This window comes from Xyrauchen texanus, chromosome 18, assembly GCF_025860055.1.
Source record: "Xyrauchen texanus isolate HMW12.3.18 chromosome 18, RBS_HiC_50CHRs, whole genome shotgun sequence".
NCBI lineage: Eukaryota > Metazoa > Chordata > Actinopteri > Cypriniformes > Catostomidae > Xyrauchen > Xyrauchen texanus.
In genome coordinates, this window is record NC_068293.1 from 15,677,714 (window position 1) to 15,697,193 (window position 19,480).

Here is a 19,480-nt window from a genome sequence, read left to right on the forward strand (position 1 = left end):
ACATAGTCACTTTCAGAACTAAAAACTCCCCAGTCCAAAACAAAAAATGAGCGTTTAATGCAACAGAGCTGCAAAAAGCTTGACGAGGACCTCATGGAGAAACATTTAATAAAAATATTAAAAAAACCACATGCCCCCTTTAACATTGTGCACCCTGGGCTGTCAGTAAAAACCTTCGATGCACAGAGTCATGTGACAAAATAATGTGGTGCTGATCACAGCAGAGTTTGTCTTTGGGAGGAACACTACCATAACTAAAAGTTTTTAAATTGAAACCTGTTTGAGTCATAAGACTAGAGTCTCTAGTTTCATCCGATATGACATTTTGAAAATTTGAGCGATTTATCATGAAACGGCAGGTGTTAAACACAATGACCACTATAGTGGAAAATAGCGATCCTATACTGTGGGATTTACTGTGAATTTTACATAGAGAAAAAAGGTTGCTTTCAGAGGCTTTATATATGGCGTTAGGATGAAAATAAGTTAAATTACGACAGACAGCACATTGGAGGTTAAGTCATTCACTAAATAGGGAGCAAGGGAGCATACTATAGCTATTAATAACAATGGCTATTACTTGTTTATTTGACAATGCAAAGAGGGAACATTGATATTTTGTTGCAAATTTTCCTAATACACATTGTTCCAAAGCAGCTTTACAGAAAGTCAGCTGTAATGTCTGTAATATATAAAACAATTTAAACTCCTGGAAACACAATATACAATTTGATAAAAAAAAAAAAAAAAAAAAGGACTTTCTATTGCTTTGTATTATTTTAATTTTCACAACTTAGTATCGATGTACCAATAGGAGGACATACATTTTTAGGAAAACGATTTGCTTTTAAAAAATATATATTTAATTAGGGGATACTAGATGGAAAATGAAATATGCACACAGCAGTCATGCTTGGGCCTCAGAAGGTTAAGATAATAATCACATTCGCATTGTCTTTTCAGATGAAGTGGATGAGTCGTGGGAATACAGTTTGAGGGACACTCTGTACATGCACAGCCTGTAAAACGGGAGACATCCAAACCTTGCACACACTCCTACAGCTGCCAGAGGACCAGGAAGAGGAAAAGAAGGGAGGACAATCCTTCCTCAGACACCTCTTGGGTCTTATGCTTTCTTAACAAGCCCATAGACTCAGCAGGCTTCACTTTACTGCATGTGGCATCCGCAGTTGGACAGAAATCTGTCATCAGACTGTTATTGGATGCAGGCAGTTGCGGATCCTGCATAGCGCCTTGGGTGGCAATGCTCTCTGGGGCGGCACGACAGGGTACCCACCAGACCGCAACCGCACAGAGCTCACAAGATCGTGATGGGAGAAAGGTTCCCCGACAGGCTACTCAGCCTTAAAGGCTCTATATGATTAGGATAATGGATGAATAAGGTATTCTTACATTATGAACAAACATGAGATAACCATGATAAACAGTAGGTCTATAGGTAGGCTACACCATGGCACAGGATCATCTTAGTGATCTTGCAATAATTAGTATCAACCATGTGACTGCCAGGCAGATATGACGAAGTCATTGATGATTTTGCATCAATGAAAACTAGGAGAGGAGGGTTAATTTGAAATTAGGGATTAGGTATAATACACAGAGTAGCAGCAGAATTCTGCCATATACTTTATTTATTGACTCTATAATTTTATTGAGCAATATAAGTTACAGTATGTACTGTATATACTGTATAATGTCAATGTTAATAGAATGTGCCATTTATTTCTATATATATATATAGGGGTTTATATATCTGGATTATTCTTTCAGCACACCTCGCTGTGTCCAAGCCAACTGCAAAGCCACTTCTGCCCAGCCCTGACCTCTCACTCTCACTACATGGAGAGGTGTAGTGGTGTAAGTGGCTTACTGTACAAAGATCATGGCCGTGTGCCATTTAACATGGTTTGGAAGTGGACTGGATGAGAACGTGCATTTCATCAATGTGACATTTCACAATTACAAAATGACTGCTGGGAATAGAAAAAGAAAATGATTGATGAAATGTCTTGAGAAAGAAGGGTAACAGCGCCAAGTGTCAAGTTCTTGTAATTCACATTGTTTCAATTTGTGTTAATTTTGTGAGTCTTATTTCTCAGAACATCCACTGCGATTTTTAAGAATAAATTCTATATCTTCATTTATACTTAAAGCTTTCTGTCAATAATGGTTAGGATTTCATTTTCATATGGCGTGGCGTGTGCAGCATTTACAAATACAAAAAAATGAAAATAACCGAAACCTTCTTGGGAAATAATTTGATGTGAGTGCACTGGCATATTATTATAAAACAAGACTTTATGACCAAACACAAAGTTTGACAGGAAGACAACAGAGAGCAACAAACGTTCCAATTAAAACAGGGACGATTGTGTCATTTTCTTTTTTAACCATATATATTTGTTTCTGAGTGGCTTATTCAAATTCAAATGCATCACTTTTAAATCATGCCCCACCAAAAAAGCTGCATATAGTTATGGCGCTGAGATTTCAATCATATTATTTTCAAGCAGAGAAACTTTTAAGGCACATGTTGGTCTAGTTTTCTAGATATACAATACTAAAATTAACTTTGCATTTGACCATTTCCTGAGCCATCAACTGACCAGTAATGAGCTAAATATTGAGTAGACACAAATTACAGTGTGTTATGATGGCTTGCTCTAAAATACCTCATAGCTGTAAGCAGTGTTCAGGAGATATACAGCATATACTGTGAAACATTGTTTGAGTAGTCAAGTGTTCAATGCAGCATTTCTGCAAACAAGGCTTTCCAGTGCCTTGTAAGATTATTTTATCATGTGTTGTGTCCATTGCTGTTCAGCTGAGGCCGGTCCATAAACAAGATTCTGCTGTGTGATGGAACTCTTTCCAGCTCCAGCACTGTGATGTTGTTTGGCAGAGTGGCACTAAGAAAAGGTCCAGGTACATACAGCGTCTGCTGAGGGCCCCTCTTTGCCCAGTACCTTCCTAGGTTCACCCCGTTTACCCACACCTGACCCTGGAGAGAAAAAAAGAAAGAAAAAACGAAAAACAAAATTGGTATGTAGCCATTAACGTCTCTAAAATGTCTCTTTATTGGTTTCCCACAGTGTAAATTAATCTTATTATATATACTGCTTGCTATCCACAAGACATGCAGCGTAGACCAACTTAAAGGTGTAGTTTACCCAAAAATGTAAATACTCTCATTATTTACTCACTCTCATGATATCCCAGGTATGTATGACTTTCTTTCTTCACCAGAACACATTTGAAGAAAAATATCTCAGCTCTGTAGGCCCTTCAAATGCAAGTCGATGGTGATAAGATTTTTGAAGCTCCAAAAAAAAAAAAATGACAGCATAAGCGTCATTGTTACGATTCCAGGGGTTAATTTAATGTCTTCTAAAATGATACGATCGCTTTTTGTGTGAAAAAATATAAATATCTAAGTACTTTGAACTATAATCCAACGTGAGGGTAAGCTTCACAAGAGGGTGGAGTACAAGCAGTCTCAAGTGTGATGTATTCGCATTGGCATGTTACTGACGTAATCTCGCGTTCTTCTTTCAGTAGAGACATCCAGGTTAAGCACACAAATGCACCATTGTGAATAAAGAAACAGATAAATACAGATCTAAACTGAAACCAACGAAGCTTCTATAAAGCATTCCGCCCACTCGGTTGTAAACAGCAATGCTCTTCCAGGTGTGTCGCACGTGCATCAGTTCTCACGTGCCAACGCGATTAAGTCACACGCGCATGCCGCTGCTGACCGGAAGTGTGATTTAGAGTTTAAAAAGTACTTAAAGTTTTTCAGACCAACAGTGATTGTGTCACTTTAGAAGACATTAATTTAACAGCTGATGTTGTATGGATGACGTTTAGGCTGACTGTCTGTGATTTTTTTTTTTAGCTTCAAAAATCGTATAACCATCCACTTGCATTTTATGGACCTACTGAACTAAGATATTTTTCTTTTCATGTGTTTTGGTGAAGAAAGAAAGTCATATACATCATGAGGGTGAGTAAATAAGAGAATTTTCATTTTTAGGAGTTTGAAAATCAAACCAAGAACTGATTAAAAATCCTTACTATTCCTATCTCTAGTGCTTCAAACTATAGGGATGCATTATAGATGTATTATAAACTTTTGTTATTGCTACAAATCTCACCTTAGTCCATCCATTCAATTTTAAGAAAGTGTCCCATGCTAGGCCATTAGGCTTCAAGGTTCCTGAATAGATCATTGGTCCATCTCCTGCTTCAATCCCTGAACCTGGTTGAACCCCTGAGCGATCCGACTGTAGCCAGCCATTGGCTACTGCCGTGTCAATGTCCAGTGGGTAGATTAACCAATCAGAGAGCACGTCATTTCCCAGGATGAGTTTACCTAAGAGACCCTGTAAAATAGAGATAAGCTAGACATGATGTAACATTTTTGATGTCTTATATAATTTGATGTGGAAAAATTTTACAGATATATGCATCTTTTGTGTAACTTGCCTTATTATCATTGATATAGCTGCCAAAATTAACCCTGCCCATGTTCTCCACAAGAATGTCCAATTGATCCCCTTGTTGACCAGTAACATTCATCACCAGTGTGGTGTCCCTTTCCATAAACCCCTGGTACACCTGCTCACAGACAAGCTCAGTTGCAATCTAAACTGACTTTTATGGCAATTAGTTGTAAAACATACAAAAATGCTCAATGTGATTGTGCATATCTGTGGGAAGTAGGGGTGCTGAGGGTTCTGCAGCACCCCTGTTGGTGTTCCAGCCCAACCTGTGAAGTACTGTCAAAATAGTGTATGCGTTAAAAATTCATCACAATTCAATGTTATTTGACAACCATCTTATTCTGTTTTAATCTCGTTAATGAAAGTAATGATGGAAATATTTAGGGGTATTTTTTATATCCCCAACGATAACGAAGACAGCTAAAAAAAAAAAAAAAAAGTTGTGATGACAATTAAATTATTTTAATTTAAACAAATTCCTTAGAAAATTTTTAGAAAAAACTATACTAAAAGACATTAACAATGCACTAACTAATCAAGAAAGAATTTTGGGGGATTTTCCCCAATTGAGCTGCATGAAATGAGCTGAAAATCGATCAACTGTTTAAAACTCAGAACATTTCTGAAAAACTCGGAACCACCCCTTTTGTATGTTGAATCCCCTGAAAAGTGTTAACCATCTGACTCTGTAGCGCTATCAAATCATTACTCTGTATGATTGCACTTTCTGTCCAGCCAGACCTAGTGACATTAGCTTAACTAATGGCACGCTTTTGGGGCGGGACTATCTGTTTGTCATATGGGCAAAGTCAGTCAATACCTGGGTTTCCATCCACGTAATTTTATACTCATATACATTTTGGGATAAAAATGTATACGCTTGTTTGAGGTGGATACATTTTTTATTTGATACAAAAACATTTGCATAAACTATAATTTACCAAATAAACTCCCAACTAATTTATTAAGATCAAGATCAAAATAGTCATGTGACTGAATAACTCTTCATAACAGGACAAACCAGTGAACCAATCGTCACATCTGAAATGTTGCTATGGTCATCCTGAAATAACGGTGTCATTAAAATCTAACACCTGCATAGAGTTTGTAGAATAAATACAACGACGATTTTGTTCTTTTGAACACATGGGATGGAAACGTGACTTTATTCGCACATTGTTTTTGCTATATTATGTTGTTGTTTTTTTGTTGTTGCATAAATTAAATTGGCATCTTGGATGGAAACATAATCAGTCAATGGCTGAGTTCAGATTGGCATACTACTCTTACTATTTCTGATGCATTTAAAGTGTATAGATATGTTAGAAATGGTAAGATTAGTGTCAAAATACATACCATTACTTTTGTATTTGGTGATGCTAGTGGTGCAGAAATTAAACAATTCACCTAGTATAGGTCTCTGGTTAAAGCTAAAAACATAGAATATACCGGAAACTAAATATACAAATTGGCTAGTCTCTCGATTTGATTATATAAACTGAAGTTTAGTTTTGTGATAATAAAAGACAATTCTGATTTGGGAAACTGAGGTAACAACGCTCTTCAGCTGTAACATGTTTTTTTTTGATAATACACATTGTTATAGTGTCTGACTAAACATGGTGAGTTGACAACAAAACATTGTATAAGCGTGACCTCAACAAGTGGTCTGCTCACCCCATTCACAGAGACATATGCACGATCATGGATGCCATTGAGGGGCGAGATGAGAGGGGTCGGCTCAGGAACATTCCGTGGCAGAGTCGTTCGGTAAAGCATGAAGCCATAGTACTGCACAGAGTCATAACAAACATCAGACCAGTTTTTGCACTGATCTAAGACCAGCTTCCCCAGCCCAATACCATACAAATACATTTTAAACCATTAACAAGAAACTGCAACGTTGACTTTTAATCAGCTAAGAATAAGAACATATCACCATGATTATTATTGTCATTGTAATTATGCACATGCTTTGCATTCAGTTCTTTTAAGTATTCTACCTGTTTAATCTCCTCAAATGTTAAAGTATACTGAGATCGTACGGGACCTTGAGGTGACAGCGTATCCAACAAGTTATTAATGTTGCCAACCTAAAAAAAAGAATGCGAGAGTAATAAAAACTCATTGAACACTTAGTGTACGTTTTTTGTGTGGAAGGCTAAATGAATAGGGCTTTGCTATGTGACATACAGTATACACACCTTTCTTAGTGTAACAAAGCCATAAGCTAGCTTTGGGGTGGCTGGTGGCATGGGACCAACTGGAATATCACAAAACTATAAACAAAAACATATTACTACACAAGAATGTATGTCTGTTTTGGGACACAAAAAACGCTTAATATATCCAGTAATATGATAAATAGGAAATCATAGCTTCAAAGTGTTAATTTAGCTGAACTTTCTTTTTATCTCAACTTTGTCTATGTATACATGGAATGTATTTACATTCTTACATTCTTAATGACATCTCTGATTGCAAGCAGTTTGTCAGTAGGATCTCCTGCCTCTGATAAAGGTGCATTGTAATCATAACTGGTCACCACAGACCTGAACCTGGTATCATGATCCGCTCCTATGAGTGATCAAATTACAGTCACATAGTAACATGACCAGATATTGTGAGGGATATGGGAATATATGAGCGGAGATTGCAGATATACCATTCCAGTAGCCAAAGTTGGTTCCTCCCTCAAACATGTACCTGAGATGAGAAGATTACCTTGGAAGTTTGGTTATCAGGATGCATTAGAAGTACTACATTGTTCACATAATAGCTACTTGTATGAATTCCAACCAATTATGTTCTAATTTAGATTATTAATTGCACATATTTGGATTTAAACACAAACATACAGTGTCTAACACCTTTAAGATAACCTTAATTACTATAGAATTACTAAGGTAAATATGACTTACATGTTAACACTGGCACCCATGGACAACATCTCTCCCAGCATTTTGCTCACTTTTTCAGTGTCCACAGAAGCATGCTTGTCACCCCAGTGATCCAACCAACCTGTATAGAACTCAGAATTCACCTGTAATTTGCAGTGATGACACATGAAACATGGCCAGGCCTTACAGCTTGAACAAAACAAACAAATCAATTAATGGAATGCATAAATGGTGTCTCAAACGTTTTTCTCACCAATGGGCCTTTAGGTTCAAACCTCCTTTGTCGATTGAAGGCTGTAGTGATGTTGGTGTCTAAAAGAGGGAAAGGGATTAAAGTGTCAACAACATCTCTTGGACTTTTTTTGTGGAAGTCTAAAAGGAGAAATTTTTAAGAATATTTAAGCATGTCTTTTCCATACAATGACAGTTCATAGTGACCATGGCCGTTAAGCTTGTATGTTCCTCACACAATGCTATCATATGGCTTCAGAAGACTTGAAATGTAACAAGAGTCAATTGGACTGCTTTTATGGTACTTTAATGGTGTGTTGTTGTCCTCTTTGGTCACCATGAACTGTTGTTCTATAGAAAAGAGTTGCTTGAAGGTTCTTCAAAAATTCTCCTTTTGTGTTCCAAATTTGAAATGACATGATCGTGAATAATTTTTTTTTTGGGTTTCTGTTCTTTAAAGGCTATGAAGTGTCATTATTTGCACATTCTCTGTGTAATGCTCAAAAGGTCTCTCAAGCAGCACCCCAGGCTAATCTGACATTTCAAACTGAAACTCTTGTTTATGTAATTACATCACCCATAGGCAGAGCATGTGAAAGACTGGAGAAGGCTAAGCCTTCCCTGGAAACGGAGCAAGGGTACGTGTATATTAATACAATAATAAAATTCAGGGCTGTGTTTCCCAAAAGCATCACAAGCTTAAGTTGATCACAGGGACCTTTGGCGCCATTCTATGATCTACTTAGGCTTACAATGCTTTTGGGGAACGCAGCCCTGATTACCGCTCAGGGATGACGCTGCTTGTAACTGCTGGTCAATGATCCATTTCCCAACCACAAGTCAATTACTAGTGAAAAGAGACTGTAAGGGCAATTGCTGCAGCCGAATACATCTTAACATCGCTTGAGTGGGTGTGGCCAATCGCTGCATGCATTTAATATTAGCAAACTATTTTTTTGTGGCATGGGGTCTGTGGTCATATGTCGGTCTGCGGGAGAGCAGTAAGGCTCTTCACCTAGGCCGTAATTACCTCTAACAACTGTCTCTCAAGCCTTAACGCTTTCCCTCTCCCGCAGACCGATACATGACCACGCCCCCCATGCTATAATTTACTTTTCAATTATAGTATGTCAGATGTTTACATACACCAAGTTAACTGTGACTTTAAGCAGCTTGGGAAATTCCACAAAATTATGTCAAGCCTTTAGACAATGAGCAAATTAGCTTCTAATATGAAGTGTACTGAACTGGAGGTGTACCTGTGGATTTATTTTAAGGTCTACCTTCAAACTCAGTGTCTCTTTGCTTGACATCATGGGAAAATCAAAAGACCTCAGAAAAAAAATGGTGGACCTCCACAAGTCTGGTTCATTTTTGGGAGCAATTTCCAAATGCCTGAAGCTACTGCGTTCATCTGTACAAACAATAGTACGCAAGTATAAACACCATGGGACCATGCAGCCATCATACTGCTCAGGAAGGAATTCGATCTCCTAGAGATGAATGTAGTTTGATGTAAAAAGTGCAAATCAATCCCAGAACAGCAAAAGGACCTTGTGAAGATGCTGGAGGAAACAGGTAGACATGTATCTATATCCACAGTAAAATGTGTCCTATATCGACATAACCTGAAAGGCTGCTCAGCAAGGAAGAAGCCATTGCTCCAAAACCACCATAAAAAAGTAAGACTACAGTTTGCAAGGCACACATGGGGTCAAAGATTTTACATTTGGAGAAATGTCCTTTGGTATGATGAAACAAAATTGAACTGTTTGGCCATAATGACCATCGTTATATTTGGAGGAAAAAGGGTGAGGCTTTCAAGCCAAAGAACACCATCCCAACCGTGAAGCATGGGGGTGGCAGCATCATGTTGTGGGGTTGATTTGCTACAGGAGGGACTGGTGAAATTCACAAAATAGATGGGATCATGAGGAAGGAAATTTATGTGGATATATTGAAGCAACATCTCAAGACATCAGCCAGGAAGTTAAAGCTTGTCGCAAGTGGGTCTTCTACTTCTTCTCAACATCTAGTTAAAATGTCTTAGAAATCCTGCAGTGGGAAATTCAGTAACAACTGAGCTCAAGATGGCCTTACCTGTGCCAAAGTCTATAGTGGCATACAGGCCCTCGAGTGTGCCACAGCTCATCTCTTTATCCGTGTTCCCATCTGTAGTAAAGAGGATGATGTCCTCCCCCAAGAACAAACGGAACAAAGTGTGAAGGTACCGCATGTAGTTATAATCACAAGCGAAGTAGCTGCCGTATTCATTCTCCACCTGATAAAGAGATAAATGCACAAAATATCACAAAATTGAACTGCCATATTTGTCCACACTATTTATATGAAATCAAACACACAACACTACTGTGCACATACAAGCATAACATTGCACAGAACTTGCCTGAACAAATCGATAATTAAAACTGCATGTGTGCTCTCAGTCTTAAAATGTATAAGCATTAATTCTTCCCCTGTCATAAGATTTTTTGAATTATAACTGTTTACAATGGCTACGGTATTAACAAGTTTTCATTTATACAATCCTTGAGTGAAATAAGGTAAAAATATTTGGCTTGCTGTTCAAATGTGTCTGCTAAATGACTATTTCCTTGCTTACTAACTGCTGACTCTAGATTTTACCTGCACACTGATAATATTTCCTCCATTCTGATAAAGCCACGGTCTCATCTTAGTGAACAGGACAGCCAACCAGTTACTCACGGCTTGTAAATACTCTGAAAGAGACAAACGCTACCATTAAAGACAGACCTGACCCTACGTGAAGTCACGTCTCATGTAGAAGTAACATACCTGTGTCAGCTGAGCGAAGGATAATGTTCGGCTTTTGTAGCAACCAGGCAGGCAAACCACCCTATTGGAAGGGTAAGAACCCACAATTTAGAGCTCTGCATAAATAACAATCAAAAGAATTGCTTTTGTGGTAGAGTCATATGGGGTAACCTCCTCATGTTCGCTATAATGTGTGGTTCTCGTGCTCAGTGGGGCGCGTTGCGAGTTGTGCGTAGATGCCTTGGAGAATAGCGTGAGCCTCCACATGCGCTACGTCTCCACGGTAATGTGCTCAACAAGCCACATGACAAGATGCGGAGGCAACTGAGATTTATCCTCCGCCATCCGGATTGAGTCATTATGCCACCACGAGGACTTAGAGTGCATTGGGAATTGGGCATGCCAAATTGGGGAGAAAAAGGGAGAAATAAAAATAAAGAAAGAAAGAAATTTAGCAAAATAGGGAAATAACCCTCACCATTTCCCATTCTGCACAGATGTACGGCCCCGGTCGCAGGATGACCAACAGCCCCGTCTGGTTGGCCAGATTTAAGAAGTACTCCAGATCTCTGTCTCCTGCAAAGTTAAACACCCCCTGCATGGTCTCATGGAAGTTCCATGGAACATATCTGCATGGAAACGATCAAAAGATAGTGGCAACATGTGTAACGTACATATAGTTTGCACTGTTGATCAGTTCCACTTACACCTGAATAGCATTGAGTCCTGTCATGTACATCTTGAGCAGCCTGTCCTTCCAGTATTCCCGAGGGATGCGGGAGTAATGGATGCTTCCTGAGATGTACTGAAATGGTTTTCCATCCTTTTGGAAGAAGTTGTTCTTGTAGTCAATGGAAAATGAGCGTGAATCAGCCTTAAAATGAAAACGACATGTAGTTAAAGATGTGCAGAGTATTTAGGGCTGGCACATAAACATCCACTTTACCCTCAAAAATAGGAAATTGAATTATTTTACACATGCAAATGTTTTATGCTAGAATCCAATAAAATAATTGGCCATTGCTTAGATGTATTAAGCATACAATAAGTTCCCACATCATTTTGACAAAAGAATGTCCATTTATTTTCCCTTTGTTATTAGTGAGATATATATATATATATATATATATATATATATATATATATATATATATATATATATATATAATAATTTTAGAGAAGTACTATTTCAGAGCTGAGCATAGCAAGACAAATGCATATTTACTTCAGAAATGTACATGGCTTCTAAAGATTTTTTAGATGAACAGGTTTGGGAATCACAATATTAAAAAATAAAATCCCTTGTATTTTTCCTAGTAACTCGAGCTGTCACATTAACGTTGCACATGACATAATAACACATTTCTTTAAAGCAAAATTCCTCACAAAGTATAAAAGTAAAGTCAATTTGAATCAGGTACTTACCAACACAGAACATATTGATAAGAAACACATACTTATTAAAACGAAAGTAATGTGTGAATTCATCTTAAAATCAGACAGTTCGGTTGTATCAACACTCTCCCGCTTGGCATTATAATTGCAGCGCGTGATTGTAACGTGTCAGGAAATAACGACTCATTTTGCAAAGAGAGATCCGCTTTTTCTCTTGAAAAGATTTGCAGCGTTTCGTCTCTTTGGAAATAAAGATCATGTGATTGTAGTCCGCTTAGTCATTATCCGGGTCCTAAAGTCCGTCTGATCCGGGCTGAACAATTTTTTATGTACTATGTGTGGAATTTACAGTGATACAAGTACTGTTTTATAAGAGAAAATGCAGACAATTTCGCCAAAGGTAGGTTTAAGTTTATGGCTATTTAACCATTCATTTGTAGGGTATCCGCAAACGATGACTTACTGTCGTAACAAGCTAGTTGACCATTACGCTCTTTCATATGATAGAACCATGGAGGTTATCTCATAATACAAATAATCTCTGCTAGCACAATGCAAAAGCACTAGGAAGTGTAATCGATCTCGAAATCTTGATCGTGCCTAGAGACTGCAATGAACTGATGAACAGTGAAAAAGGAGTTTCCAAAAGCTCCAAACCAACTGGAGTCTTATGGGTTACTTCTATGCTGACTTTATCTCTTTTTCGGTGCTTAAGGACTGGCCACCATTCACTTGCATTGTATGGACCTACATTTACATTTATGCATTTGGCAGATGCTTTTATCCAAAGCGACTTACAGTGCACTTATTACAGGAACAATCCCCCCAGAGCAACCTGGAGTTAAGTGTCTTGCTCAAGGACACAATTGTGGTGGCTGTGGGGATCGAACCAGTGACCTTATGATTACCAGTTTACCAGTTATGTGCATTAGACCACTACCACTCCTGAAACATTTTTCTAAAAATCTTCATTTGTGTTCAGCAGAAGAAATAAAGTCATCCACATCTGGAATTGTAAATGATGAGAGAATTTAGATTTTTGTGCGAACTATCCCATAAAATCTATATCTTCAAAAGTTATAGATGTTGGTGAGAAACAGATCAATATTTAAGTCCTTTTTTAAAATCAATCTCCACTTTCACTTTCTTCTTCTTTTTTCATGCATATCACCACCTACTGGGCAGGAAGGAGAATTTATAGTAAAAAATGACTTATAAGTATATATAAATATAAACCTGTTTCTCAGCCATACCTATCATATCGCTTTTGAAGAAATAGATTTAACCACTGGATTATTTTATGCTACCTTTCTGTGCTTTTTGGAGCTTCAAATTTTCACTTGCATTGTATGGACCGACAGAGCTGAAATGTTGTTATATTTTTTTTTTATTCAGGAGAAGAATGTCATACATGTCTGGGATTTCATGAAAGTGAGTAAATAATGATAGAATTTTAATTTTTTGGTTGAACTATTCCTTTAATGTGTCTCAGTAGTGAATGTGGTGTGCTGCTGCATCATCATTAAGAGGTCTGTGTTTACTCTAACATATGCAGTCACTATTGTGTTACATCGATTTCAGTGTGCCTGAAACCAATGTAACATATATTCAGTGTGCCTTTTAATAATACAGTTCATTTGCATCTCAAGTGCAATGTCTGCCTCATCCACTCGATGGCGCTACAGGATAAACACTGCAGTCCAAACGCATAAATTCACATTCTCTTTAGCGCCCTCTTGTGAGTACCTGCGTTATAGTCAGGACTAAACTCCTTTTATGAAGCCTATGCATCACACACATTTACAGTATGTTATGTGATTTTATCTGTGTGGTGTTTTCTTTTGTAGATTATCAGCACATTTGAGGAATTTGAGAGTGTAAATCTGTTTATATTCTCATTTACACCTATGAACATTTGTCAGCACCAGCTGAATATGTATTTCCTCTTGCTACTTTAAAGGTTTAATGGGGGCAGGTGGGCTGTTAAAGTTACTTGTCACCAAATTTCTCTTGTGTCAAATAGTGAATGTTTACTGCTGGATCCAGTCACCCAAATAAACAGTGGCTGATCATATGGTGTTGACATACACACAACACAAGCATTGTCTGACACCATCTGCTGAACACCATAAAAAGATGCACTGCACAGAATGTGGGGGAATCAAAGCCAATACCTTGAGGTTGTACTTGAAGAAGAAGGCAGCTACTGTGTTTTAAAATAGTCTTTATGGATTGCTGCAAGTTCCGAGAATGGGCTTGTGTTTTGATAAACAGCCCCATATTTGGGAAAATACGCTCATACGTTCTCTTCTTTTGAAAACGGCCAAGCCTATAGTGCTGTTAATGCAGTCATTATCCTGCTGAGCTGAGTAAGCAAACAAACAAACACACATACCTCATGTGTTACCTTAACGCACACAAATACACTTTCACTACCACTATGAACACATAGAACATCACCATTGATGTTTTCACTGAGTTTCATTGAAGAGTGATTGAAGAAATGCAACTGTAATGTACTGAAGCTAAACTATGAAAGTAACCGTACTTAGTGACTGAATTTGACATATACAGTGAGGAAAATAAGTATTTGAACACCCTGCTATTTTGCAAGTTCTCCCACTTAGAAATCATGGAGGGGTCTGAAATTGTCATCGTAGGTGCATGTCCACTGTGAGAGACATAATCTAAAAAAAAAAATCCAGAAATCACAATGTATGATTTTTTAACTATTTATTTGTATGATACAGCTGCAAATAAGTAGTTGAACACCTGAGAAAATCAATGTTAATATTTGGTACAGTAGCCTTTGTTTGCAATTACAGAGGTCAAACGTTTCCTGTAGTTTTTCACCAGGTTTGCACACACTGCAGGAGGGATTTTGGCCCACTCCTCCACACAGATCTTCTCTAGATCAGTCAGGTTTCTGGGCTGTCGCTGAGAAACACAAGTTTGAGCTCCCTCCAAAGATTCTCTATTGGGTTTAGGTCTGGAGACTGGCTAGGCCACGCCAGAACCTTGATATGCTTCTTACAGAGCCACTCCTTGGTTATCCTGGCTGTGTGCTTCGGTCATTGTCATGTTGGAAGACCCAGCCTCGACCCATCTTCAATGCTCTAACTGAGGGAAGGAGGTTGTTCCCCAAAATCTCGCAATACATGGCCCCGGTCATCCTCTCCTTAATACAGTGCAGTCAGCCCTGTCCCATATGCAGAAAAACACCCCCAAAGCATGATGCTACCACCCCCATGCTTCACAGTAGGGATGGTGTTCTTGGGATGGTACTCATCATTCTTCTTCCTCCAAACACGGTTAGTGGAATTATGACCAAAAAGTTCTATTTTGGTCTCATCTGACCACATGACTTTCTCCCATGACTCCTCTGGATCATCCAAATGGTCATTGGCAAACTTAAGACGGGCCTTGACATGTGCTGGTTTAAGCAGGGGAACCTTCCGTGCCATGCATGATTTCAAACCATGACGTCTTAGTGTATTACCAACAGTAACCTTGGAAACGGTGGTCCCAGCTCTTTTCAGGTCATTGACCAGCTCCTCCCGTGTAGTTCTGGGCTGATTTCTCACCTTTCTTAGGATCATTGAGACCCCACGAGGTGAGATCTTGCATGGTGCCCCAGTCCGAGGGAGATTGACAGTCATGTTTAGCTTCTTCCATTTTCTAATGATTGCTCCAACAGTGGACCTTTTTTCACCAAGCTGCTTGGCAATTTCCCCGTAGCCCTTTCCAGCCTTGTGGAGGTGTACAATTTTGTCTCTAGTGTCTTTGGACAGCTCTTTGGTCTTGGCCATGTTAGTAGTTGGATTCTTACTGATTGTATGGGGTGGACAGGTGTCTTTATGCAGCTAACGACCTCAAACAGGTGCATCTAATTTAGGATAATAAATGGAGTGGAGGTGGACATTTTAAAGGCAGACTAACAGGTCTTTGGGGGTCAGAATTCTAGCTGATAGTCAGGTGTTCAAATACTTATTTGCAGCTGTATCATACAAATAAATAGTTAAAAAATCATACATTGTGATTTCTGGATTTTTTTTTTTAGATTATGTCTCTCACAGTGGACATGCACCTACGATGACAATTTCAGACCCCTCCATGATTTCTAAGTGGGAGAACTTGCAAAATAGCAGGGTGTTCAAATACTTATTTTCCTCACTGTAGGTGTGTTTCTTTAACTTCAGACACCTTTAGCACTTTACACATTATTTTCACACTCTCACTCTCACTTATTTGTCTGATAACAATTTCTAAGTGTATATACATGCATCGCAAAACATTTGTCTTTTTTTCTGCAAGTCATGAAATTTCCTTTCAGTGTAATTTCAACCACATCTCAAAGAATGTATTGTGTTTAATAGAATTCAGTGGTGGAAAGAACCCTGGCGGAAATGACATTTTTATTGTTTTTGATATAAAACAGCCGACTCCTTTGTCTTACTTTGGCTAATTTCATGGCTAACATTTCAAGTATCCTAAATACACACAATTTAATAGTTTCACTGTTTGGTGGAAATGACACCTCAACTGTGGAACAGTCTTAATTTGTTAGAAAATAATAGATTTCATTTTCATACAATACATATAACCATTTTAAAGTTTATTTCAGTCTTTGTTTAGATTGTCATAGTTTTAAAAATGTAATACATTTGTTAAATTAATTTTGTTTTGGTACAATCTGTACATAAAAAAGCATTTGAAAAAACTAAAATATAATTAAGGCCTGGTAAAAATGTCAAAGATTTAATGTGACCATTTAACAAAAAGAATAAGTTTTAATCAGGTTGCTTTAATAAAAATCAGCCCTTGGGACATGAAATTTCCTATAGTCAAAGAAACACTCGTACAATGATGCACGAACTGGCCTTATAGAGTTCAGAGATTCAAGTGTCAGTTCAGAAAATTGTGGCTATAAACTGTTGTATGAAGAAACTCCATAGTGATGACACTCTTCACACGTCTTGTGTAAGGTCCTGTACTAACTTAACAATATTTGTTACCTTTATAATGCATTAATACCATTTTTGTAGGATATTATGGAAAGTTCACCCAAAATGAGAATTCTCTCATTATTTACTCACCCTCATGATATCCCAGGTGTGTATGACTTTCTTTCTTCACCAGAACACAATTAAAGAAAAATAGAAAAATATTTTAGCTCAGTAGGTCCTTAAAATGTAAGTAGATGGTGATCTGAATTTTGAAGCTCCAAAAATCACAGACAGTCTATATAGACATCATCCATATGACACCAGCTGTTAAATTAATGTTTTAGTGCAAAAATATCAATATGTTAGTATTTTTTTTTAACTATAAAGCTTCACTTCTGGTCAGCAGCAGCATGCGCATGTGACGTAATCGTGTTGCATGTGAGAACTGACACACGTGCGACACACCTGGAAGAGCAGCTCAGTTTACAACTGAGTAGAAGAAACTCTGTACTTTGTTGGTTTTGGATTAGATCTGTATTTATCTATTTCTTTATTCACAATGGTACATTCATGTGCTCATCTTGGATGTCTCAACCGAGAGGAGACTGTGAGATTACATCAGTAACATGCCAACAGAATACATCACAAGTGAACTCAGCGCTCTTGTGAAGCTTACCTGAAGCAATGATTTATAGTTATAAAGTACTTAAATATTTATCATTTTCGCACCAAAGTGATTGTATCACTTTAGATGACATTTGCATTTTAAGGACCTACTGAGCTAAGATATGTTTCTTAAAATATGTTCTGTTGAAGAAAGAAAATCATACCCACCTGTGATATCATGAGGGTGAGCAAATAATGAGAGAATTTTTATTTTGGGGGGAACTTTCCCTTTAATTCAAGCTCCCATATTTGAAGTCTTTCGATGAGGTGATTCTCTAGGGAGCTATCATGCAAGTGAATGATGACTGAGACAAACATTACACTTAACATTTCCTTTTGTGTTCCACTAAAGAAATAAGTCATACATGTTTGGAAGTCGTGAGTTTGGATTTGGGGAGTAAATGATAAGAGCATTTTCATTTTTGGATTGACTAAAATTACGTTTTATGGGGGGAAAACAAACATCTCTCCCCTTATCTCAATCTGGATAAACTCATTATTTATTAATAGTATTAGCACAAATAACAGATTCAGATAGGCTGAAATGTGTTTCCTGTTTGTCTTTATGGGTCAGCTTGTCTAACGAATGCAGCATTTAATGTGGCTGAGTGAGTCCTGTGAGAATGACTTGGCTGTGAGTCAGGTTCTTTTTTTTTTGGTGATTGGAGAAACAAGTGCACACAGAACATTACAGTGAGACAGATTATAAAACAAGGTAAGAATATAAATAGACATACAAATAATAGGGCATACAACATAGAATGGAGTATGTGCAAGTGGTAATGTATGTGCAAGGTAGAGGTATGTACAGTTATTGAATTAAAGATGTGAATTTACATATATACAAGAGATATTTATTTACATTATTGCACTATGGGGGAGTCCTAAGGCAGTTTAATTGTTCATGTGGAAAATGTCCTGAGGGTAAAAACTGTTCTTGTGCCTGGATGTCCTGGCGCTCAGTTCTCTGTAGCATCGGCCAGAGGGCAACAGTTCAATTTCTCCTGAAGTCCACTATCATCTCCACTGTTTGAGCATGTTAAACTCAAGGTTGTTGTGACCACACCAGACAGCCAGCCAGCTATTCAATCTCCCGTCTATATGCAGCCATCGCAGATGAGGCTGAAGACCGTGGTGTCATCTGCAAATTTCAGGAGCTTGCAGTGGGCTTTCGTGCAGTTCGTGTACAGGGGGCAGTGGAGAGAGAACACATCCCTGAAGAGCACCAGTGCTAATAGTGAGGGTCCCAGATGTGAGTTCCCCCAATCTAACTAGCTGCTGCCTATCTTTTACTGTGATCCATCGACAGATTGGGGTGGGCACGGAGAGCTGGGTCAGTTTGGCTGAGAGAAGATCAGGCATGATGGGAAGATCGGGCAAGATGGTATTGAAGGCTGAACTGAAGTCCACAAATAGGATCCTTGCATAAGTCCAAGGTCTGTCGAGGTGTTGCAGGATATAATGCAGTCTCATGTTGACAGCATCATCCACATACCTGTTTGCTCGGTAAGCAAACTGAAGGGGGTCTAGCAGGGGTCCAGTGATGCCCTTCAGGTAGGCCAAATCCAGTCTCTCAAATGACTTTATGACCACAGACGTGCGAGCTACAGTACATCACATTGGCCTAATTTTGTGAAACTTAAAACCCTTTTTCAGTAATTCTACCCTGAAAAAAGTATTTTCAGCAGCTGATAATCCATTTATATCTCAGGACTAAGTCAAAATCCTCACACACAGGGTAGGCATGTCTTCCAAATACTAAAAATGATTTGCCTTTCCAGTTGAAGATTACAGGAGTTTCTACTTTTAATGAATATTGCGAACACACTTCACACAAATCACATTTATTACCTATTTTGTAGAAAAATGAAAAGATCCTTGTTTCCCACATTTTGTGTCTGTGCATTTACAAACAGCACTCCTTTAATTACTCACTATTTATAATGTGTCACTGTATTTCACCTTTTTCTGGGGCTTTTCTTTGAAGCTGAAAAGTGGAAACCCTTGTACAACATTTGTA

At 38.1% G+C, this 19,480-nt stretch overlaps 1 protein-coding gene across 1 annotated transcript; it reads right to left on the minus strand.

Moving 5' to 3' along the window:
- Positions 1-2,164: 2,164 nt before the first annotated feature.
- LOC127658594 (beta-galactosidase-like) lies at positions 2,165-12,099 on the minus strand. The gene is made up of 16 exons (XM_052147971.1): positions 11,879-12,099; positions 11,161-11,327; positions 10,932-11,082; positions 10,475-10,535; positions 10,304-10,398; positions 9,758-9,938; positions 7,680-7,738; positions 7,448-7,569; positions 7,192-7,232; positions 6,985-7,103; positions 6,731-6,805; positions 6,530-6,619; positions 6,204-6,317; positions 4,510-4,641; positions 4,179-4,406; positions 2,165-3,022 (listed from the first exon to the last, which is right to left on the minus strand). Exons 1-16 carry the CDS (start codon positions 11,939-11,941, stop codon positions 2,819-2,821), a joined length of 1,902 nt encoding a protein of 633 aa, XP_052003931.1. The 5' UTR covers positions 11,942-12,099; the 3' UTR covers positions 2,165-2,818.
- Between the last annotated feature and the right edge of the window lie 7,381 nt (positions 12,100-19,480).

Excerpts from the sequence above, each read along its gene's own strand:
- LOC127658594 (XM_052147971.1), bottom strand. The coding sequence starts at position 11,941 with ATGAATTCACACATTACTTTCGTTTTAATAAGTATGTGTTTCTTATCA. Across the intron at positions 10,399-10,474 it reads CCTTCGCTCAGCTGACACAG|AGTATTTACAAGCCGTGAGT; the intron begins GTATGTTACTTC and ends TGTCTCTTTCAG. Across the intron at positions 9,939-10,303 it reads GAAATATTATCAGTGTGCAG|GTGGAGAATGAATACGGCAG; the intron begins GTAAAATCTAGA and ends TCTCTTTATCAG.